General features: G+C 42.7%; 1 protein-coding gene across 1 annotated transcript in view; it reads left to right on the top strand.

Moving 5' to 3' along the window:
- BMP6 (bone morphogenetic protein 6) overlaps positions 1 to 25,103 on the top strand; it is a 349,627-nt gene that overhangs the window by 196,735 nt on the left and 127,789 nt on the right. Inside the window, exon 2 of the mRNA XM_069730684.1 lies at positions 22,124 to 22,316. Within this exon, the coding sequence (XP_069586785.1) occupies positions 22,124 to 22,316 (193 nt within the window). The remainder of the gene's footprint in view (positions 1 to 22,123; positions 22,317 to 25,103) is intronic.

Below are 25,103 nucleotides of genomic sequence, written 5' to 3'. Positions count from 1 at the left end.
GGAGAGGTTGCTGCCGCTTTGTCAGAAGCAGGGATAGCGTTAGGCAGGGTCCATTAACCACAAAACCGCTTGTGCTGCAGCGATTTGCACTGTCCAACACCACCCTCGGTGTGCAGGGACAGTGGAAGTTTTTTTTTTTTTTTTTTTCCCCTCAGCGCTGTAGCTCATTGGGCTGCCCTAGAAGGCTCCCTGATAGCTGCATTGCTGTGTGTACGCCGCTGTGCAAACCAACTGCTTTTTTCAAAGCACAAATCCTCTTGTTCCTTCCTTTCTGCACAGCTATCTTTTTTGTTTGTTCACACTTTTTATTTCATTTGTGCATCAGTCCACTCCTTATTGCTGCCTGCCATACCTGGCTGAGATTACTGCAGGCAGGGAGATAGTAGCTGCCTGCCATACCTGGCTGAGATTACTGCAGGCAGGGAGATAGTAATTGTAGGACATTCCCTGTTTTTTTTTTTTTGGTGGGAGATTAAGATTGGCAATTTGGCATTTCTGCTAGAGTGCCATCCCTGTGTGTGCCATCTCTCTCACATAGTGGGCCATAGAAAGCCTTTTCATTTTTCTGTATTTTTTTTTGTGGGGTGTATAAATTCTCCCTGATAAAAATACAGTGGGAGATTAATATTGGCCTTTGGGCTTGTGTGCCAGTCCTGAGTGTGCCATCTCTCTCACAAATAGTGGGCCATAGAAAGCCTATTTTATTTTTTTTGGGGTTTTATAAATTCTCCCTGAAAAAAAGGGAGATTAATATTGGCCTCTGGGCTTGTGTGCCAGTCCTGAGCGTGCCATCTGTGCCAGCCCTGAGCGTGCCATCTCTCTCACAAATAGTGGGCCATAGAAAGCCTATTTATTTTTTTTTTTGGTTTTATAAATTCTCCCTGAAAAAAAGGGAGATTAATATTGGCCTCTGGGCTTGTGTGCCAGTCCTGAGCGTGCCATCTGTGCCAGCCCTGAGCGTGCCATCTCTCTCACAAATAGTGGGCCATAGAAAGCCTATTTAATTTTTTTTTTGTTTTATAAATTTTCCCTGAAAAAAGGGAGATTAATATTGGCCTCTGGGCTTCTGTGCCAGTCCTGAGCGTGCCATCTGTGCCAGTCCTGAGCGTCCCATCTCTCTCACAAATAGTGGGCCATAGAAAGCCTATTTTATTTTTTTTGGGGGTTTTATAAATTCTCCCTGAAAAAAAGGGAGATTAATATTGGCCTCTGGGCTTGTGTGCCAGTCCTGAGCGTGCCATCTGTGCCAGCCCTGAGCGTGCCATCTCTCTCACAAATAGTGGGCCATAGAAAGCCTATTTATTTTTTTTTTTTGTTTTATAAATTTTCCCTGAAAAAAGGGAGATTAATATTGGCCTCTGGGCTTGTGTGCCAGTTGTGAGCGTGCCATCTGTGCCAGTCCTGAGCGTGCCATCTCTCTCACAAATAGTGGGCCATAGAAAGCCTATTTAAATATTTTTTTGGTTTTATAAATTCTCCCAGAAAAAAAGGGAGATTAATATTGGCCTCTGGGCTTCTGTGCCAGTCCTGAGCGTGCCATCTGTGCCAGTCCTGAGCGTCCCATCTCTCTCACAAATAGTGGGCCATAGAAAGCCTATTTTATTTTTTTTTTGGGTTTTAGAAATTCTCCCTGGAAAAAAAAAGGGAGATTAATATTGCCCTTTGGGCTTGTGTGCCAGTACTAAGCGTTCCATCTCTCTCTCTCTCTCTCTCAGTCAGTGGGCCATAGAACGCCTATTTTTGGTTTTATTTGTTTTATAAATTCTCCCTGAAAAAAATCATTTTATTTTATTTGGTTTCTAAATTCTTCCTGATAAAATCTTTTTTTTTTTATTATTTTTTTTTCTAAAGTCTCCCTGAAAAAAAAAAAAAAAAACAGTGGGAGATTAATATTGGCCTTTCTGCTTGTGTGCCAGTCTTGACTCCTGGGTGTGCCATCTCTCTCTCTCTCTCTCTCTCTCTCCAATTGTGGTCCATAGAAAGCCTATATTTTTTTTCCTTGATTTGGGTTCTAAAATCTACCAGAGAAAATAACTACATCAATCATTGGTAGAAAAATATTGGCCTCTGGGTTTGTGTGCCACTCCTGACTCCTGTGTGCGTCATCTCTCAGTCAGTGGGCCATAGAACGCCTATTTTTGTTTTTATTTGTTTTATAAATTCTCCCTGAAAAAATCATTTTATTTTATTTGGTTTCTAAATTCTTCCTGATAAAATCATATTTTTTTTATTATTTTTTTTTCTAAAGTCTCCCTGAAAAAAAAAAAAAAAAAACAGTGGGAGATTAATATTGGCCTTTCTGCTTGTGTGCCAGTCTTGACTCCTGGGTGCGTCATCTCTCAGTCAGTGGGCCATAGAACGCCTATTTTTGGTTTTATTTGTTTTCTAAATTCTCCCTGAAAAAATCATTTTATTTTATTTGGTTTCTAAATTCTTCCTGATAAAATCACATTTTTTTTATTATTTTTTTTTCTAAAGTCTCCCTGAAAAAAAAAAAAAAAACAGTGGGAGATTAATATTGGCCTTTCTGCTTGTGTGCCAGTCTTGACTCCTGGGTGCGTCATCTCTCAGTCAGTGGGCCATAGAACGCCTATTTTTGGTTTTATTTGTTTTCTAAATTCTCCCTGAAAAAATCATTTTATTTTATTTGGTTTCTAAATTCTTCCTGATAAAATCACATTTTTTTTATTATTTTTTTTTCTAAAGTCTCCCTGAAAAAAAAAAAAAAAAACAGTGGGAGATTAATATTGGCCTTTCTGCTTGTGTGCCAGTCTTGACTCCTGGGTGCGTCATCTCTCAGTCAGTGGGCCATAGAACGCCTATTTTTGGTTTTATTTGTTTTCTAAATTCTCCCTGAAAAAATCATTTTATTTTATTTGGTTTCTAAATTCTTCCTGATAAAATCACATTTTTTTTATTATTTTTTTTTCTAAAGTCTCCCTGAAAAAAAAAAAAAAAAACAGTGGGAGATTAATATTGGCCTTTCTGCTTGTGTGCCAGTCTTGACTCCTGGGTGCGTCATCTCTCAGTCAGTGGGCCATAGAACGCCTATTTTTGGTTTTATTTGTTTTATAAATTCTCCCTGAAAAAATCATTTTATTTTATTTGGTTTCTAAATTCTTCCTGATAAAATCATATTTTTTTTATTATTTTTTTTTCTAAAGTCTCCCTGAAAAAAAAAAAAAAAAAACAACCAAAAAAAACAGTGGGAGATTAATATTGGCCTTTCTGCTTGTGTGCCAGTCTTGACTCCTGGGTGTGCCATCTCTCTCTCTCTCTCTCTCTCTCTCTCTCTCTCTCTCTCTCTCCAATTGTGGTCCATAGAAAGCCTATATTTTTTTTCCTTGATTTGGGTTCTAAAATCTACCAGAGAAAATAACTACATCAATCATTGGTAGAAAAATATTGGCCTCTGGGTTTGTGTGCCACTCCTGACTCCTGTGTGCGTCATCTCTCAGTCAGTGGGCCATAAAACGCCTATTTTTGTTTTTATTTGTTTTATAAATTCTCCCTGAAAAAATCATTTTATTTTATTTGGTTTCTAAATTCTTCCTGATAAAATCATATTTTTTTTATTATTTTTTTTTCTAAAGTCTCCCTGAAAAAAAAAAAAAACAGTGGGAGATTAATATTGGCCTTTCTGCTTGTGTGCCAGTCTTGACTCCTGGGTGTGCCATCTCTCTCTCTCTCTCTCTCTCCAATTGTGGTCCATAGAAAGCCTACATTTTTTTTCCTTGATTTGGGTTCCAAAATCTACCAGAGAAAATAACTCCATCAATCATTGGTAGAAAAATATTGGCCTCTGGGCTTGTGTGCCACTCCTGATTCCTGTGTGCGTCATCTCTCACTCAGTGGCCCATAGAAAGCATATAGTTTGTTACATTTGTTTTCTAAATTCTCCCTGCAAAAATCTTTTTTTTTTTTTGGGGGGGGTTTCTAAAGTGTTCCTGAAAAAAATAAAAATAAAAAAAAAATAATAGTGTGACATTAATATTAACATTTGTGCTTCAGTGACAGTCCTGCGTGTGGGGCATCTCTCTAATTTGCAGCCACCAAAAAAAGAGTGTGTAACATTGGGCCTGATTTTCGCTGTGGTCTCACCAACCTGTAAAGGGGTAGCTAAATCATACTGAAGTTATAGCTCACCGTGTAAGTTGTGTGACTGCAACAAATAACGTTAGTTTGGTTACGTTTTTAAAACAATGAGGAAGTCTAGTGGAAGAGGTCGTGGCCGGGGGCGTTCATTGTCAGCTGGTAATGAGGGTAGTGGTAGTGGTGGAGCATCAGGTGGTCGTGGGGGAAAAAATATTGCACCTAAGTCTGGAGCTGTGGAGCCAGGTTCGTCGTCCGGCTACACAAGGCCTCGAACGCTCCCTTTTCTGGGATTAGGAAAACCGCTTTTAAAGCCGGAGCAGCAAGAGCAAGTTTTGGCTTATCTTGCTGACTCAGCCTCTAGCTCTTTTGCCTCATCTCGTGAAACTGGTAAAAGTAAAAGCAGCGCGTCGTTAGTGGATGTTCACGGTCAGGGACAAGTCACTTCCTTGTCCTCTTCAGCAAAAACAACAACAGAGAAGAATGCAGCAGGCGACACAACGGGTTACTCCATGGAGCTCTTTACACATACCGTCCCTGGCTTAGAAAGTGAAGCAGTTAACAGTCCATGCCCATTACAAATTGAATCTGACATGGAGTGCACTGACGCACAGCCACAGCCAGACTACTATGCTGGTCCTTTGACTCAGACCACAACATTGCCCTCGCAGGGTGCTGATCAAGAATCAGACCCTGATGAGACTATGTTGCCCCATCACGAACGCTATACCACCGAACGACACGGTGACACAGACGAAGTTGCGCAGGAGGTACAAGAAGAGTTATTAGATGACCCAGTTCTTGACCCCGATTGGCAGCCATTGGGGGAACAGGGTGCAGGCGGCAGCAGTTCTGAAGCAGAGGAGGAGGAGGGGCCGCAGCAGGCATCAACATCGCCACAGGTTCCATCTGCCGGGCCCGTATCTTGCCCAAAACGCGTGGCAAAGCCAAAACCTGGTGGAGGACAGCGTGGCCATCCGGTTAAAGCTCAGTCTGCAATGCCTGAAAAGGTATCCGATGCTAGAAAGAGTGCAGTCTGGCATTTTTTTAAACAACATCCAATTGATCAGCGCAAAGTCATCTGTCAAAAATGTTCTACTTCCTTAAGCAGAGGTCAGAATCTGAAAAGTCTCAATACTAGTTGCATGCATAGACATTTAACCACCATGCATTTGAAAGCTTGGACTAACTACCAAACGTCCCTTAAGGTTGTTGCACCCTCGGCCAATGAAGCTAGTCATCAACGCAACATCCCTTCCGGCAGTGTAGGACCACCATTTAGCGCACCACCTGCTGTATCTGTGCAGGTATCTTTGCCAGGCCAAAGCAGTCAGGGTCAGGGAATCACCAGTTTCGTAGTAGGAAACACTGCATCTAGGGCACCGGCGGCAACAATACCATCTCCCACCGTCTCTCAGTCTGCCATGTCCACCGGCACCCCCGCTAGTTCCACGATCTCCAGCTCTCCAGTCCAGCTCACCCTACATGAGACTATGGTTAGAAAAAGGAAATACTTAGCCTCGCATCCGCGTACACAGGGTTTGAACGCCCACATAGCTAGACTAATCTCGTTAGAGATGATGCCCTACCGGTTAGTTGAAAGCGAAGCTTTCAAAGACCTGATGGACTACGCTGTACCACGCTACGAGCTACCCAGTCGACACTTTTTTTCCAGAAAAGCCATCCCAGCCCTCCACCAGCATGTTAAAGAGCGCATCGTCCATGCACTCAGGCAATCTGTGAGCACAAAGGTGCACCTGACAACAGATGCATGGACCAGTAGGCATGGCCAGGGACGTTACGTGTCCATCACGGCACACTGGGTAAATGTGGTGGATTCAGGGTCCACAGGGGACAGCAAGTTTGGGACAGTTCTGCCTAGCCCACGGTCTAGTAAACAGTTGTCTGTAGCCGTTCGCACCCCCTCCTCCTCCTCCTCCTCCTCCTCGTCCTCCTGCAGAAGCAAGAGCTCGTCCACAGACCGCAGTCGCACAAACACTCCATCCGCACCTGCCACTGTTGCACACCAGGTCTCCCATTATGGGGCAGCTACTGGCATACGTCAGCAGGCTGTATTGGCTATGAAGTGTTTGGGCGACAATAGACACACCGCGGAAGTTCTGTCCGAGTTCTTGCAGCAAGAAACGCAGTCGTGGCTGGGCACTGTAGATCTTGAGGCAGGCAAGGTAGTGAGTGATAACGGAAGGAATTTCATGGCTGCCATCTCCCTTTCCCAACTGAAACACATTCCTTGCCTGGCTCACACCTTAAACCTGGTGGTGCAGTGCTTCCTGAAAAGTTATCCGGGGTTATCCGACCTGCTCCTCAAAGTGCGTGGACTTTGCGCACATATCCGCCGTTCGCCTGTACACTCCAGCCGTATGCAGACCTATCAGCGTTCTTTGAACCTTCCCCAGCATCGCCTAATCATAGACGTTGCAACAAGGTGGAACTCAACACTGCACATGCTTCAGAGACTGTGCGAACAGAGGCGGGCTGTTATGTTTTTGTGGGAGGATACACATACACGGGCAGGCAGTAGGATGGCAGACATGGAGTTGTCAGGTGTGCAGTGGTCGAAGATTCAAGACATGTGTCAAGTCCTTCAGTGTTTTGAGGAATGCACACGGCTGGTTAGTGCAGACAACGCCATAATAAGCATGAGCATCCCCCTAATGCGTCTGCTGATGCAAAGTTTGACGCACATAAAGGATCAGGCGTCTGCACCAGAGGAAGAGGAAAGCCTTGATGACAGTCAGCGATTGTCTGGTCAGGGCAGTGTACATGACGAGGTACCGGGCGAAGAGGAGGTGGAGGATGAGGAGGATGATGGGGATGAGTATATTTTTAATGAGGAAGCTTTCCCGGGGGCACGGGAAATTGGTGGCGTGGCAAGGCCGGGTTCTGGTTTTTTGAGGGACACAAGTGACGTAGATTTGCCTGCAACTGCCCCTCAACCAAGCACAACCGCAGATTTGACAACGGGAACTTTGGCCCACATGGCGGATTATGCCTTGCGTATCCTCAAAAGGGACACACGCATTACAAAAATGATGAACGATGACGATTACTGGTTGGCCTGCCTCCTTGATCCTCGCTATAAAGGCAAATTGCAAAATATTATGCCACATGAGAACTTGGAACTAATATTAGCAACAAAACAATCAACTCTTGTTGACCGTTTGCTTCTGGCATTCCCTGCACACAGCGCCCGTGATCGTTCTCACACGAGCTCCAGGGGCCAGCAGACCAGAGGTGTTAGAGGGGCAGAAATCAGAAGTGGCGTTGGCCAGAGGGGTTTTCTGACCAGGTTGTGGAGTGATTTTTCTATGACCGCAGACAGGACAGGTACTGCAGCATCAATTCAAAGTGACAGGAGACAACATTTGTCCAGTATGGTTACAAACTATTTTTCATCCCTTATCGACGTTCTCCCTCAACCGTCATTCCCATTTGATTACTGGGCATCCAAATTAGACACCTGGCCAGAATTGGCAGAATATGCATTGCAGGAGCTTGCTTGCCCGGCAGCTAGTGTCCTATCAGAAAGAGTATTCAGTGCTGCAGGTTCAATACTAACAGAAAAAAGGACTCGTCTGGCTACCCAAAATGTAGATGATCTAACCTTCATTAAAATGAACCACAACTGGATTTCAAAATCTTTTGCCCCACCCTGCCCGGCTGACACCTAGCTTTCCTATGAAAAGGTCTTGCCTGTGGACTATTCTGAATGACTTTTCCAATCTCGTAATTTTCTTCACCTGATTGTCCAGCATACGACATGTTTCCACCTCACGAAATGGCCAAACTCCCCACACGGGGCCGTGCTATCGCCACTTTGCGCTTGGACCCTTGAGAGTGCTGTTTGTCTGAAGAGGTGGGTGTGGCCGCTTTTGGTCGACGGCACTGCCACTGGGTCCCTCATAGTACAATAAAGTGTCTCTGGCGGTGGTGGTGCGCACCCAACGTCAGACACACCGTTGTAATATGAGGGGCCCTGTGCCTGTAACGCCGGCCACAAGACAGTTCCCCCCCCCAGCTCAAACAGTGCTCTACCACTAGCAAAATTATCTCTCACAGCTTCACCAATGTGTAGTCTAGGCGCTGACATCCTTCAATGCCTGGCACTGACAATACCATTGTTTTGACATTTTTGTTATGTTAGGCCTTCGAAGCCTGTCTGCGGTCCCTTCTTTCTACAACTACTACACTGACCAGGCCACTGCTGGCCGTGTTACCCTGGAACCAATTTAAAAGTGCCTACAGTCAGCCCAATTTTGTTATGTTAGGCCTTCGAAGACTGTCTGCCGTCACTCCTTCCACTAGACTTCCACTGACCATACACTGCTGCCCATGTACCCCTGGAACCAATTTAAAGTGCCTACAGCCAGCCCAATTTTGTTATGTTAGGCCTTCGAAGCCTGTCTGCGGTCACTCCTTCCACTAGACTTCCACTGACCAGACCACTGCTGCCCGTGTACCCCTGGAACCAATTTAAAATTGCCTACAGCCAGCCCAATTTTTTTATTTTAGGCCTTCGATGCCTGTCTGCGGTCCATTCTTTCAACTACTACTACACTGACCAGGTCACTGCTGCCCGTCTACCCCTGGAACCAATTTAAAATTGCCTACAGCCATGTGTTATTATTTTAGGCCTTCGATGCCTGTCTGCGGTCACTCCTTCCACTAGGCCTCCACTGACCACACCACTGCTGTCCGTGTACCCCTGGAACCAATTTAAAATTGCCTACAGCCATGTGTTATTATTTTAGGCCTTCGATGCCTGTCTGCGGTCACTCCTTCCACTAGGCCTCCACTGACCACACCACTGCTGTCCGTGTACCCCTGGAACCAATTTAAAATTGCCTACAGCCAGCCCAATTTTTTTATTTTAGGCCTTCGATGCCTGTCTGCGGTCCATTCTTTCAACTACTACTACACTGACCAGGTCACTGCTGCCCGTGTACCCCTGGAACCAATTTAAAATTGCCTACAGCCATGTGTTATTATTTTAGGCCTTCGATGCCTGTCTGCGGTCACTCCTTCCACTAGGCCTCCACTGACCACACCACTGCTGTCCGTGTACCCCTGGAACCAATTTAAAATTGCCTACAGCCATGTGTTTTTATTTTAGGCCTTCGATGCCTGTCTGCGGTCCATTCTTTCAACTACTACTACACTGACCAGGGCACTGCTGGCCGTGTACCCCTGGAACCAACATCAGAAAATATAAAAATAAGTATTTTGCTTATAAAAAAGAAAATACTGGTGAGATATCAAATGCAGACATTTTAACATTAAAAACAAACACACAACTAAAATCTGGTACAGTACTAAAAATGGCCACCAGCTACAATTACTTTCTCCTGCAAGTAGTTAACTGAAAGTTTTTTTAAATTGAAAACACACATATGGCATCCACCGAGTGTTGTCCTGTCGCGTCTTCTTTATATTATTGCCGAGAAGATGCAAAATAATGAAAATAATAAAATCATTAATTACCAAAATAATAGAGAAAGTCAACACCACATTGCAAATAAACATTCATTCCAAATAAAGAAGCAGGGCGCGTCCGAGGGTGAGTATATACCTAATAAGAATCTAATCACCCTCGGACGCGCAATGCTTATTTCCAACAGCCTTCCTTCCTAAGAATCATCCCTTCCGTGGTGTAGAGAGACGTTGTGTTACACTCCAAGGTGTTCCCCAGGTTGCCTTTCCTGAGCTTCGATCTACCGGCTCTCGTTTAGTAGTTGTTGGAAACTACGCTGCATTAGGCCTTCAAATTGGGTATGGGGTGTAGAGAGATGGTGTGTTCCACTCCAAGGTGTTCCCCAGGTTGCCTTTCCTGAGCTTCGATCTTCCGGCTCTCGTTTAGTAGTTCTTGGAAACTACACTGCATTAGGCCTTCAAATTGGGTATGGGGTGTAGAGAGAGGGTGTGTTACACTCCAAGGTGTTCCCCAGGTTGCCTTTCCTGAGCTTCGATATTCCGGCTCTCGTTTAGTAGTTGTCGGAAACTACGCTGCATTAGGCCTACAAATTGGGTATGGGGTGTAGAGAGAGGGTGTGTTACACTCCAAGGTGTTCCCCAGGTTGCCTTTCCTGAGCTTCGATCTTCATGCTCTCGTTTAGTAGTTGTCGGAAACTACGCTGCATTAGGCCTACAAATTGGGTATGGGGTGTAGAGAGAGGGTTTGTTACACTCCAAGGTGTTCCCCAGGTTGCCTTTCCTGAGCTTCGATCTTCCGGCTCTCGTTTAGTAGTTGTTGGAAACTACGCTGCATTAGGCCTTCAAATTGGGTATGGGGTGTAGCGAGAGGGTGTGTTACACTCCAAGGTGTTCCCCAGGTTGCCTTTCCTGAGCTTCGATCTTCCGGCTCTCGTTTAGTAGTTCTTGGAAACTACACTGCATTAGACCTTCAAATTGGGTATGGGGTGTAGAGAGAGGGTGTGTTACACTCTAAGGTGTTCCCCAGGTTTCCTTGCCATTGCTTCGGTCTTCCGACTCTCGTTTAGTAGTTGTAGAAAAGTACACTGCATTAGGCCATACAAAATGGGTATGGGGTGGAGAGAGATGGTGTGTTACACTCCAAGGTGTTCCCCAGGTTGCCTTTCCTGAGCTTCTATCTTCAGGCTCTCATTAAATTGTAGTTAAATGGAACAACTGCATTTGGCGTACTAGTTGGTTTGGGGCCTACTATCGGTGTCTGCCACTCCTTGCTGTTCTCCTCCACTGAACAAAGCTGTGCCGCCTGTTTACTACGGTTGCCAATTTTGAACTGCATTTCGACTACTTACTGATTTGGCCCTACTCTCTGTGTCAGCCTCTCATTCCAGTTGTCCTCCACTGCAATGCCCCCTGGTTATTCCTGTGTTACCAATTTTGAACTGCATTTAGCCCACTTTCTTCTTTGGGCCTATATCTGTGTTTCCACTTCATCGTGCCCATTGCCCAGCCAGTGATAGATGAGTCTGCTGGTACATTGACCCATAACGCAACATTCCCCGTGCACGCTACACAACAACATTGTGACCCTGCTGAAAGTCAGGTTGCTCTTCCCGCATACCATACCACCTTACACGGGGACAAAGAGGAAGGTGCAGATGAAAGTGCAGGTTCCTTCATCAGGTGGGGGGAGGAATACTAGTTGGCGACGTCACTGGCACAGGGCCTCTCATAGTACGCAAAAGTGTTGCTGCCGGTGGGAGGCGCCCCCGCCGTGCAAACACACCGCTGTACTTTGAGGGGCCCTGTGCCAGTGCCAATGCCAACGAGTGGGCCCCCCCTGCTTGCTCAGGTTCACAGCACTTGCAAAGTTGAAATACTTACCTCTCCCTGCTCCACTGCCGTGACGTGGTCCAGATTTCCTGGGCCCACTAATTACTTGAACCAGCCCTACCCCCCACAACTTTAGCCAAATGACCCCCAATTTCAAATGCCTTCCAATTATTATAAGGTAAATTACGCTTGACAAGCTTCATTAAGAAGAATGGATGGTTTTGACATTAAAATGGGCACTCTAGGTGTTTTCCTGGCCCCCACTCACTGCCGACTATGCTGCCCCATTGACTTGCATTGGGTTTCGTGTTTCGGTCGATCCCGACTTTACGTCATAATCGGCCGATTTCACTCGACCCGACTTTGGACATAGTCGGGTTTCGCAAAACCCGGCTCGACTCTAAAAAGGTCAAGGTCGCTCAACTCTATTCATTACGTTACTGCAGCTATATATTGTCCATAACTTTATCAATGCTATAAAGTGCATCTTTTCTCCCTATTTGCAGAGTTTTTGTTGTTTTTGAATCAGAAACTATAAGGCTACTACATTATAAGCACAAATTCTAGCAATTAAAGGAAAAGCAATTAACCCTTCTATATCATGTCACATCTAAGCAGGACCTTCTGTCATATTTGGCCATTGCTCAATGCCCTAAGCATTAGTAAAAGGACACAGCTAAAAATAATGAGGAGAGACCAAAATGTTTATGTTAGGCATTCACTTTATGAAGAAGAGAACAGTCTTTCTTAAATGTATTTATACGTAAGGCATTTTATGGCTCTTTAGTGTTGCAGATGATCTATTAGAAAAAATGTTAATAAATCTGAAATTTATTGGACTAGTGCCTATTACACCAGACAGGTAAACAGAAGATGAGCTCAGCCTGAAGTGGTCATGTCTGGAGCTAGGCCAACACATGATTAACTGGAGCCATTCCCCAGGGTTAGTAGTTACAAAATACAAATAGTCATAACATACAGATATATAAATATATGTATCATATATATGTGCATATATAAACATATACATATACACTGATGAGCAAAAGGGTAATGATGTTTTCAATGTTTTGAACTTTTGACTTTCAGGCTCCATATCTCACCATCCACTACAGCTTTGAACTTGAGACTAACATCATTTTATAGAAAATCATCTTGGCTATCTCATACATAAATATGACTTCCATATGATTAGTTATGCAGATTCTTGTCATGTCCCTGCATTGTTACTGTTTTGCTCCAAAATGTTTCTTATTTTGTTAGTTTTTTGTAAATCCACATTTGACTTTCAACACAGCCTGAATCCTTCTGGGCATGCTCTCAATTAGATTCAAACATGTCTCGACCGAAATCTCATCCTAGGTTTCTTTTACACGTTCCCAAAGTTGGTGCATACTGGTCAACTCATTTGAGTATGTATGCAGCTTTTTCTTCAACTCTGCCCACAAGTGTTTGATTGGGTTGAGGTCTGATAACTGTGGGGGCCATCCAGCACCTCTACTTCATTGTTTTTGTACCATTTCTTTGTCAATACCTGGCAATTCAAGGAATGTACTAATTGCACCCACAGTCTATTTAAACAAAATCTACATTCCAAAAGCCAGTTGGTGCTCATTATCATTCAAGAATTACCGTGTGCCCAGGTAATAGTATCAAACCACATATGGGGTATCACTGTGTTCAGGAAAAATTGTGTAACATTGAACTAAGGGTACCGTCACACTATACGATTTACCTACGATCACGACCAGCGATACGACCTGGCCGTGATCGTAGGTAAATCGTAGTGTGGTCGCTGGAGAGCTGTCACACAGACAGCTCTCCAGCGACCAACGATGCCGAGGTCCCCGGGTAACCAGGGTAAACATCGGGTTACTAAGCGCAGGACCGCGCTTAGTAACCCGATGTTTACCCTGGTTACCAGCGTAAAAAAAAACAAACAGCACATACTTACATTCCGGTGTCTGTCCCTTGCCGTCTGCTTCCCGCACTCAGTGACTGCCGGCCGTAAAGTGAAAGCACAGCACAGCGGTGACGTCACCGCTGTGCTCTGCTTTCACTTTACGGCCGGCAGTCAGTGAGTGCGGGAAGCAGATGGCAAGGGACCTGACGGACACCGGAATGTAAGTATGTGCTGTTTGTTTTTTTTTACATTTACGCTGGTAACCAGGGTAAACATCGGGTTACTAAGCGCGGCCCCGCGCTTAGTAACCCGATGTTTACCCTGGTTACAAGCGAACGCATCGCTAGATCGCATAGCTAGATCGGTGTCACACACACCGATCTAGCGATGACAGCGGGAGATCCAGCGACGAAAGAAAGTTCCAAACGATCTGCTATGACGTACGATTCTCAGCAGGATCCCTGATCGCTGCTGCGTGTCAGACACAGCGATATCGTAACGATATCGCTGGAACGTCACGAATCGTACCGTCGTAGCGATCGAAATGGCACTGTGTGACGGTACCCTAACGTCTCTCACCTCAGAAGATCTGAAAATGCAACATGGCACCTGCAATTTAGTAAAAATTGTACTCCAGAAACCTGATAGCATTCTTTACCTTCAGTGCCACACTATGTGCCCAAATAATAGTTTTCAACCACATGAGGAGTATTGGTGAGTTTGGGAAATATTGCTTAATAATTTGAGGGATCCATTTTCTCACATTACCCTTTGTATAAATAAAAAATTAAGGCTAAACCAATATTTTGGTGGAGAAAATGCAATTTTTTTTTCATTCCATATTAATTTCTATGAAGCACACGAAAAGGCTAACAAGCTTCTTGACAGTAATTTTAAATTATTTGAAGAGTTTAGTTTTAAAAATGGTATAACTTTAGGGGGGGGTATAATTTATAAGTCCCTCATAGTTACTTTAAAAAAATTAGATTTGTAAATTTACTTGGAAACAAATGGATAATTGTTGCTGATATTTTAACATCCTAATAAAATAAAAGAACATTTAAAAAATGATGCAAACATAAAGTACACATAAGTAAACTATTTTATTAACTATATTGTTAATTGCTAATTTTTCTAAATTTTAATCATATTCTAGATATTTTAATTAAAAATATTAGCCTAAATTTACCACTAACATAACTGGGATATGTTGAAATATTCCAAAGTAATGCTGGGTGGATCTGTGGAAATTCGGTTCTGGTGGGTTAGGCCGTACTTTAAAAAAAAGTTTGGTTCGGAACCTGGACCTGACCCGAACTTGACCACGGACCTAAACCCCATATAAATCAATGGAAACCCGAACTTTAGGCTGTAAAGAGTTCGTTGTACTCACTAGAGGGCAGCAAAGGGAAGCAACATGTGTGTGACTGCAGGCCAATGACCCTGCAAACAAATGTGGATTGTGAAAAAAATAAAATAAACAAATTCTAGAAGTAGCAATAAAAAAGTAAATAGAGCACAAAAATGACATGGGTTCCCACAGCGCTCAGCTTTGTGCTTTTATGTGGTTATCAAATATAGATGAGCCCCCACACAGTTTTTTTAAATTATTAAAAAATAACAATAATTAAAAAAAATGACTTGTGGTCCCTCTCATGTTTGATAACCAGCCAAGGTAAAGCAGAAAGCTGGTGGCTGATATTCTCAGGCTGGGAAGGCCCATGGTTATTTATCCCTTCCCAGCCTAAAAATAGCAGCTCGCAGCTGCCCCTGAAAAGGAGCATCCATTAGTTTAGGGTTGATGTCAGCTGTGAATTGACAGCATACATCAAGCCCAGAGCTTAATAATGGGGTGGCGTCTATTAGACACCCCATCACTAACCCAGTAATTGAATAGTTAAAAAAGTACACACAGGAAAAAAATACTTCATTTGAATAAAGACTCCCCCACACTCCCCTCGTTCACCACTTATTATAAAAAATAAATAATTAAAAAACCACTCTGTGCTCCCCCCGCTCATTTTTCATAACCAACCAAATTAAAGCAGACAGCTGGAGATTTCAGCCTTCATCTATCTTCTTTATCTTGGCAGGTTATCAAAAATAAAGAGTCTCCCACACGTTTTTTTTTTTTAAACGATTTAAATAAATAATACAAACATGGTCCTCCAAAACTGTCCCCTGGCTGGACACTTGTGTACCTGGCTGCCATTGGTACAAGAACCCACCCTCTGAGTAATGTGTGGATGAAAGGCCTGATAACGGTGTGAATGGTCCCTGTTGCTCCTGCTCCTCTTCGTCCTGTGCCACTACCTCATGCACCATTGCCTAAAGTGTTTTTTTTCCAACAGGCAAGTGGAATAGTAAGGCCGGGGTCACACTTGCGAGTGTGATGCGAGAAACTAGTGCGAGTCTCTTGCATCAATACCCGGCACAGCCATCAGCACTTGGAACCGGAGTGTGCTGCGGCATGTATTTTTATGCAACCACACACTCCGGTCCTGAGTGCCGGCGGCAGTGCCGAATATTGATGCGAGACACTTGCGCGAGTTTCTTGCATCACACTCGCAAGTATTACCCCGGCCTAATGCTGATGGCATCATCAGCTCTGGCAATGTTGCTGGAGTAATCAAAGCAGCACAACAAGGCACACACGTCCCGCATTGAGCGTGAGGATGTTCCATTTATTTCATATCTCTGTATAAACATTGTAAACCCACCATTGTGGTCACTTTAAGTATGTCTATTTGAGTCACCAGTGCACCTTTAGTCCGTTGACAATTGTGCACACATTATATAAAGGCTCATATTTATTAGTACTTAACACCAGGATCAATATCCGATATTATCCTCATCATTATAGTTCTACAGATGTTAAAGTAGTACTCTATCTTTGTCCATAAAAAATTGAGCATTGGATAATGAGGTGAGTGACCAGCTGACCATTTGATCATATACTGAAACAGTCCAGTGGTTGCACTTGGCTGTTCACCTATCCTATAGTTTAGAATTGTACACTATCCATCTCCATATACATTAATATTTTATATGGAGAGAATTATGTACTGTTCCACTATTTGTGCTTTTTAAGTATTAAGTGTGTTAGTGTGTTTTAATAGTATCTAGAATAAAAGTTATATCTTAATATTATATATACCTTTGATGCTATCTCAAAGTTACAATTGGTAGTAATATGAGGCAGAGAGCTGACTAAATAGCCAGGTAATTACTCTGAACAAGAGACACATGGATGAAGCCCTGGCATGACCAGGCCCTGATTGGATGGCTAAACTGTCACTCATGACACTGACAGCTCAGCGCTACCCTGCATCCAATTGGAAGGGTGGGCTGTCCATCACCATACTGACAGCTCAGCATGACCCTGTCCTAGATTGGATGGCAGAACTGTCATTCACTGCATCCAGACACACTGATAGGTGGAATCGCGACAGATTGGAGGTGGGAACATCATTGTGTGAGGCTGATTTTTAGCATATGGCACTGGCAAGCTTCATATACCGTATATACTCGAGTATAAACCTACCCGAGTATAAGCCGAGACCACTAATTTTGCCACAAAAAACAGGGTGGAACTAGGGTGGAAAATGCAGCAGCTACCGGTAAATGTAAAAAATAAAAATAGATACCAATAAAAGTAAAATTAATTAAGACATCAGTAGGTTAAGTGTTTTTGAATATCCATATTGAATCAGGAGCCCCATATTATGCTCCATACAGTTCATGATGGGCCCCCTTTGATGCTCCATACAAAATACGCCCCATATAATGCTCCATACAGTTTATGATGGGCCTCATAAGATGCTCCATATTAAAATATGCCCCAAATAATGCTGCACAAATGTTGATTATGACCCCATAAGATGCTCCATACAGACATTTGCCCCATATAATGCTGCACAAATGCTGATTATAGCCCCATAAGATGCTCCATAGACACATTTGCCCCGTATAATGCTCCACAAATGCTGATTATGGCCCCATAAGATGCTCCATAGAGATATTTGCCCCATATAATGCTGCACAAGGCCCCATAAGATGCTCCATAGAAATATTTCCCCCTATAATGCTGCACAAATGCTGATTATGGCCCCATAAGATGCTCCATAGACTATTATGCCCCATATGCTGTTGCTGCGATTAAAAAAAAATAAAAATAATGACATACTCACCTCTCGTCGCTCAGGCCCCAGGCACTTGCTATAGTCACCTGTCCCCCGTTTCACCGCTGGGCGCCGCTGTGTCTTCCGCGCCCTCTGCATTGATTGTTCAGGCAGAGGGCGGCGTGCATACTAATCGCGTCATCGCGCCCTCTGACCTGAGCGTCACTGCAGAGGACGCGGAAGATGGAGCGGCACCGACGGTGGAACGGGGGACAGGTGAATATTGTGCACTGGCCCCATCATACTCACCTGCTCCTGGAATGGTCCCTGCACTTTCCTGGTTCTCCAGGCGTTGACAGCTTCTTCCTGTATTGAGCGGTCACATGGTACCGCTCATTACAGTAATGTGACCGCTCAATACAGGAAGAAGCTGTCAGCGCCCGGAGAACCAGGGACGTGCAGGGACCACACCAGGAGCAGGTGAGCATAGAATAGACAGCTGCTTCTCCCCCTCCCTGCCGACCCCTCGGAATGACTTGAGTATAAGCCAAGAGTGGCCATTTCAGCCTAAAAAAATGGGCTGAAATTCTCGGCTAATACTCGAGTATATACGGTAATTGAAGAAAGGATGAATGGACCAAAGTACAGAGACATTCTTGATAAAAATCTGCTCCCATCTACCAGGATAATGAAAATGAAACAAGGGAGCAAGACAATAATCCCAAACATACAGCCAAGAAAACTCTTAATTGATATCAGAGAAAGATAATGAAACAACTAGAATGGCCCAGCCAATCACCTGGCCTGAATCCGATAGAAAATTTATGGAAGAAACTAAAGCTCAAATTTCATAGAAGGAGCCCATGGGACCTTCAGGATGTGAAAAGTGTTTGTGTGGAATAATGGGCCAAAATCACACCTAAGCAATGCATGCGACTAGTTTCTCAATACAGGAGCTGTCTTAAAGCTGTCATCGCCAACAAAGTCTTTTGTACGGAGAATTAAATATATTTCAGCATGTATGTTCAATACTTTATACATGTGTAATTTATCATTATTACACATAACTTAATTTATGGATATCTATGGTTAGATTTCTTTGCCTGTGTGGATTGGATGGGTTGTTACCAACATTTGGTGAGTATTTCATGTTAATAGATGAGAACTCAGTAACAGAGCTATACTATATCTACTCAGCATAATTATCTTTTCTGCTTTTCCGAGTACATGCCATATATATCACATTGTCATAGCCACTTCCTTACATGTTTTACCATGTCAGCTCTGTTTTCGTCCTTCCTTTTAAGTGTTTTTAATTCATCAATTATGTAATTTAATAAAGGATATGTTTTAGTGATGAGCGAATGTGCTTAGATAATGTGTAATCCGAGCATGCTCATTGTCATTAGGGTATATTGGGCGTGCTCAGATAATATCTTTGAGACCCTGCAGCTGCATGCTTTGTGGCTGTTGTGGCAAAATATGCAACCGCAGGGACTCGAACATATTATTCGAGCACCCCTACGATACTGTAATAAAACTGAGAATGCTCGGATAACACGTTATCCAAGCACATTCGCTCATCGCTAATATATTTCTGTTGCGTTGGTGTCAGGCATTTTGTCCTCACCTCTCTTTGCTATATAATTTTGTATATACCTTTAGACCCAGGATTTTGGCTACAGTTTTGCTCTGTAGGATCAGGAGTCATACAAAGCCAAATGGTCAGTTTTCAGGTTGCTGTAGAGGGATGCCTGCACGTAAGTGTTTTGTAAATGGTTGAAGATTATTTACCTATGGAAGCAGTTATAACACTTGCCTTCAGAGGGCAATAGTCCAATGTGATGGATGTTAGTTCTGTGTTTCCTAGACTCATGTACATAATACTAAGAGGCATGTCCCCTAGTTATTGAAATGCTAGAGGGAAACTGATGCCAAAACTAATCCAACATGCAAAATCTTTTAATCCAGCTGTGGAAGCCAGACGGGTGCAGAAAGTGCACAACTAATCAGCAGTTGCGTCCAGCTCAATCATAAGTCAACTGAGATGTAGGTATACAGCCTAAAATACTTTCTGATCTTTATGGCCAAAAGACAAACTGAACTACGCTTTAAACATTGCACCTAGGAAGTAATTCATACTGATATTCCGTTCACGGTGCCTGAAGTACAATTTTCGTTATGCTAAGGACAAAGCCAATGAGAGAGAATGAGAAGAGACATATATACATGGGAGATAAGAGATTGCAAGTAACAAACTTCCACAAGTCAAAGGTTCATTCAACTTTTTATGTTTCCAATCAGTTCAGGTTTTGTTTTTTTTTTACACAAAAAGAGAGAGATTTTTTAAATAAAAGCATATTAGGAAACTGTGATTAAATGACCAGTGATTAGAAAAATGTGCATTAAATAAGCAACAGAGAAATCCAGATCCTGTAGAAAAAAACCCTACAATTATAGTTTTTTTAATGCTACAATGTAGTTTAAATATAAGAAACTAGATAAACTGCCGGAGATTGCATCCACATACAATGGCAGCTCACTTTGCTTGAAGTTTAGCTACATTCCATCCATAAAAGCTACTTCCTGATAATGGAGCTAGTGATAAGCCGCATTTCCTAGTGATCATGTGTTTCCTGAGTGATTTGGCATGTCTGCAAGTAGTTACATGACATACCTGGAATAATTGTAATGTAGATAAGACCTCATAAGGCTGAGGTATTAGTATTGGCTTATATGCTTAATGTTTAGCACATTTATGGCTACGTTCACACTAGCATTGTGCGCCGCTGCGTCGGCAACGCAACGCACAACGCACGCAAAAACGCGGCAAAACGCACGCAAAAACGCTGCGTTTTGCGACGCATGCGTCATTTTTTGCCGAAAATCGGACGCAAGAAAAATGCAACTTGTTGAGTTTTCTTGGTCCGACGCTTGCGGGGAAAAAGACGCATGCGTCGCACAACGCAACAAACAAAAACGCATGCGTCCCCCATGTTAAATATAGGGGCGCATGACGCGTGCGTCGCCGCTGCGTCGCCCGACGCTAACCCGACGCACACTAGCATAACGCTAGTGTGAACGTTACCTATCAAGGTCATGGGTATAAATTTCATGGTAGAAGACATTGCAGCTTCTACTGGACCCAACAAGTAAGTGAAGCCCATTCCAGGTTGTGTCATGAGTCCCCATGATTTCTTATTACACCATTGCTTACATTATTTTTACTAATATTACTGCATTGTTACTATATTGCAACTGTACACAAAGCATTATGATATCATATGATTCACCCAATGACTCACTGTATAAAATTTACTTTATAATGTCTAGCAATCAAACAAGTGTAAGCTGTATTATTTTAATGTTACTGCTGGAGTGGTGCGTCTAATCTAAGGTACCTGTCCCTACTCTCATACTTATCTACAGCCGTCTTCACCTCCTGGCGCCAACGCTCTCGTCGGTCTTGGGCAGTTTGTAACCTGCCGGATCTCTCCAGTATTTCATGAAGTGATCCGGAGGTCACTATTCAATGCAAGTCTATGAGAGCACGGTGTACTGTTGTCCTCAGAGACTTGCATTGAGACCTTGTGATGTAACGTCTAACTTCAGGCCGCGCTGAAGTTGCGGTCACAATATGGCATCGTGAGATCGTCGCAGCACCAAGATGTTGGAGGGTGAGTATAAGAACACGGGCATTAGTGCATTAGAAACATCACTTCAGATCTGGAAAAAAAACACTGGAGTGGTTCTTTAAATACTAATGTAGCATAGGTTTTGACCATGTCCTGTCCTGTGGGCATGCCCTTTTGGTTATGTCTAATGAACTTCATATGTGCAATAAATGGTTGTCTCATCTCGAATACTCATGAGAATCCAGAAGAAATGCCATTTAGGTATATCTGATAGATGGGACCTTCATTTATTTTTAGAACCAGACTCAAATGGGCACTGTCCAAACTAAAGAGTTGGTTGCATGTGCACAGCTCTCTCTATACATTTATCTGCACTTTCAACTTTTTCTGTAAATGTTGAAATCTGTATATCCCCACCCACACCACTGATTTGCAACTTTGTGTATGCACTGTGCAGAGGCAGAAAGCTGCCAATCAATGGTGGGGCATGTTTATACAGAGTTCATGAATATGGAGGACTACACGGTAGCAGGTTTACTAGTCTTGTGATAATTTCCTGCTAATATTGATTTTATCAAAACTACAGCAAGCAGCCCAGTAAGTGACACTGCTGGAATCAAATTGTAGCTGTCTCTACATTATGCTTCTCTCAAATACCATATAAAAAACCTGGTGACAGGTTCTTTTTTAGGGCTATTTTGTTTAGTAAATAAAGGTGATACATTGAATAATGAAAAGATACCTGTTCTGGTCATGGGCACACAGGTTAGGGCTATATACATAACAGTCATTAGAGCCATGTCTTGTTCTCAGCCATGCACCATTAAGTCCATCACATGACCAGATGATGGATTCACAGGCTTTTCACTCATGATAAGTAAAAAAATAATAAGGTTCCTTTGATTCAAAGCAAGCAGAGATAATTAAAGCAGCAATTAATTGATATAGAAAATGTATGACTTCTAATTTTAGAAAGAATGACTATTGATTGCCCTTTAATCCATCTAAATAAACCCAGACTTGTTTTTCTGGTTTTTATTCCTTGCTAGCCATTTGCCCACTGAGATGTTTTCTTAATATTTCTTTTTTAGTTGAATATGAAAAGGAACTTTCACCTCGTCTAAGACATCATAAGGAATTCAAGTTTAATTTATCTCAGATTCCAGAAGGCGAAGCAGTGACAGCCGCAGAATTCCGAATATACAAGGACTGCGTTCTGGGAAGCTTTGAGAATCAGACTTTTTTAATCAGCATTTATCAAGTATTAACGGAATACAGAAACAGGTAATGTTCATTTTCCATTTTTCAATACATACAAATAAGTGCACAATGCATGTTATCAGTTAGATGTTTTCCAACAGGGGGTCTTCAGGATGCTCTATCAGTACCATGCTATTCGTTACCGCTGTGCCTGTGAAGCATCCTCCAGATCGTAATAGTGTATGATATTACACAAGGAATATGTAGAATTTCTCCAATGCTTCTCTGCCAATTTGCAGCAAATCTTTCCAGTATTCTAGATCCCCAACCTTTCTTACTTTGAGAGCCACATTCCTTTCTGAGAGAGGTTCATGAGCCACATCCAGCGCCCAACATTCCCCACCGTAGTGTCACCTAGAGCTCCGATTACTGGTATAATGACAGAAAAGTTTCCCCACAGAAACCACCTTGTGTTACCCTCCCTTATAGGCTGTATATTTACATCCATGGCCACCCATCCATAAGTCAGAAATGGAAGTTATTTTTGCATAGGTCACATATAACATTGTAAATTCAAAACCATGCTCTGTGTTATCTCAGGGTCCCTGTTTCATTTTATTTACAATTCAGTTTGGAAATAGGAAAAACTGGGGTCTAGAATTCGAAGCTAAGACTTTTTCACGCTATTTTGACTTACCGATGCTTCCCAGCACATTTGATTTGATGACCTGTTTGAGCTAGAAAATGTCTTGTAAAATACTGCATGAGCACTATCAGTAAAGATGAAAGAATCTCTCAAAAGTAGTTTTGGAAAGAATTTCTCAATAGCAGATGTCAGATTTGATTTGGTCTCAACAACTTGAATTGAAATTGCCTTGTTTGCCTTGAATAGATATTTATTTGGTTATTTTGCCTGTCTAGAAACCAAAATATAATAATCGAGAAGAGTGAAGGGGTTAAAAATAATAATATATAAAAGGTCACATTATACTAACTTGTCCTAGACCCCCCACTTGACTACTTATGCTGCATGGCCGATGCTCCTTGGTCTTCTGCTTGGGTCTTTGATTACACTAGTGCTGAGGTTCATGTTGTTACGTCACACGTATTCATCTTATTTGACATGTCACACCCCACCACATGATTACGATGGCCTCAGTGTCTGAAGGACCAAAAACCCACACAGAGGACTGGGAAAGTAAGGGGTCAGCCTAGTATATTGTGTTTCTTCATTTTAACACCTTCCCGGCCCTCAAAAGAACCCAGCAACATTGTGGCCAGCTAGCATGTAAAGGTGCCCAGGGCGGTAGCTGTGGGCGAGCTGCTGCTTCATTAAGCACTGGCACCCCATAAACACACAGTATCCCAGTCAATTTGTGTCATGCTGTGTACATTGCCTCTCTTTGAAACTGTAAATGACCGCATTTGAGACTTATAAAATGGAGGTTCCCGTTAGTAAAGACATCTTTCTTTGGCCTTCCATGAGAGACATTGTCATCCTTTATGGTTACCCTGATAAATCCTGAAAACTACAAGGGGAAACGCATCTGGATGAGGAAATGATTTCTATTGACGGCAAAAAGTATCATGTTTTTCACATTAACTCCAGATTAATGGCTGTGATGGATATGTGCCCTTGATTATAGGACACTATCAGATTGTCTAAAAAGGGTCCTTATAGTTGTTAGTTGGTTGCCTATTTTTACTGATGGGGCTGAATATCAAGTATGAGATGAGGGATATATATTTGTAACCCATATTTGATTGGGAAGTACTGCTTCACACTGACTCGTGTCTAGACTCTGAAGGGGTAACCAATCTGGGATATATCCTGACATCTATGTTCCTGCATGTTTTGCTCACTCAGCATTATTTATAGGGTGAGTTTATAGGCACCTTACGTTTGAATTAATGCCTCACTCAACATGTATGATTCTCTTTACCAAAAATTGAGGCTGCTTTGAAGACTCTGTATCCATAACTTCTTGTTTCACCAGCATCGATATATTGCCTTACATGAATATTTTTCAAAGAAGAGCATTTTATAGGCCTATATACTGTATGTATATTATAGAGAAGTTCATTTTTTGCAGCTGAGAATTTTATTCTCTTTTTTCCTATCGCAGTCATATACACTGATTTTTGACTATTGTGTGTTTTTCACTGTTTGTGCTTTTTTAATATAGTATAGGGGTCTAATAGGGCTTTCAGGGCTACTGACGTGGAGTGGGTGTGCCATTTTGCCAACATTAGGGTGTCAACCTCCGCTGTCAGGTAGGTTTATAACTAGGGTTTTCTAGACACTGAATAGCCCTTGTAATTAATTATTTATATGGATTTTGGTTCTTTTGTGGCTATACCCAAGACTTTACACGTGCTGCGCCGATTCTTTGGAATGCACTACCTAGGTTAATACGATTAATCCCCAATCCCCACAGTTTTAAGCGTACCCTAAAAACTCACTTGTTCAGACTGGCCTACCGCCTCAATGCATTAACCTAACGATCCCTGTGTGGCCTATTTATATATATATAAAAAAAAAAAAAACAGGTTCCTCGCATCATGTTCTCATTCACTTTATGCAGTTAATAGCCCTCTGTGTCTGCACTGCTACATACTTAGGCAGTTAACTGGTTCATGCAGCTTTACATGAACACCCGAGCCTTACACTATGGCTGGTCCGAATAACTAAAGCAATTGTTACCATCCACCTCTCGTGTCTCCCCTTTTCCTCATAGTCTGTAAGCTTGCGAGCAGGGCCCTCATTCCTCCTGGTATCTGTTTTGAACTGTATTTCTGTTATGCTGTAATGTCTATTGTCTGTACAAGTCCCCTCTATAATTTGTAAAGCGCTGCGGAATATGTTGGCGC

The sequence above is a fragment of the Ranitomeya imitator genome, chromosome 6, assembly GCF_032444005.1.
Source record: "Ranitomeya imitator isolate aRanImi1 chromosome 6, aRanImi1.pri, whole genome shotgun sequence".
Lineage (NCBI taxonomy): Eukaryota > Metazoa > Chordata > Amphibia > Anura > Dendrobatidae > Ranitomeya > Ranitomeya imitator.
The sequence above is the reverse complement of the archived record's forward strand: the minus strand, read 5'-3'. Positions and strand labels throughout refer to the sequence as shown.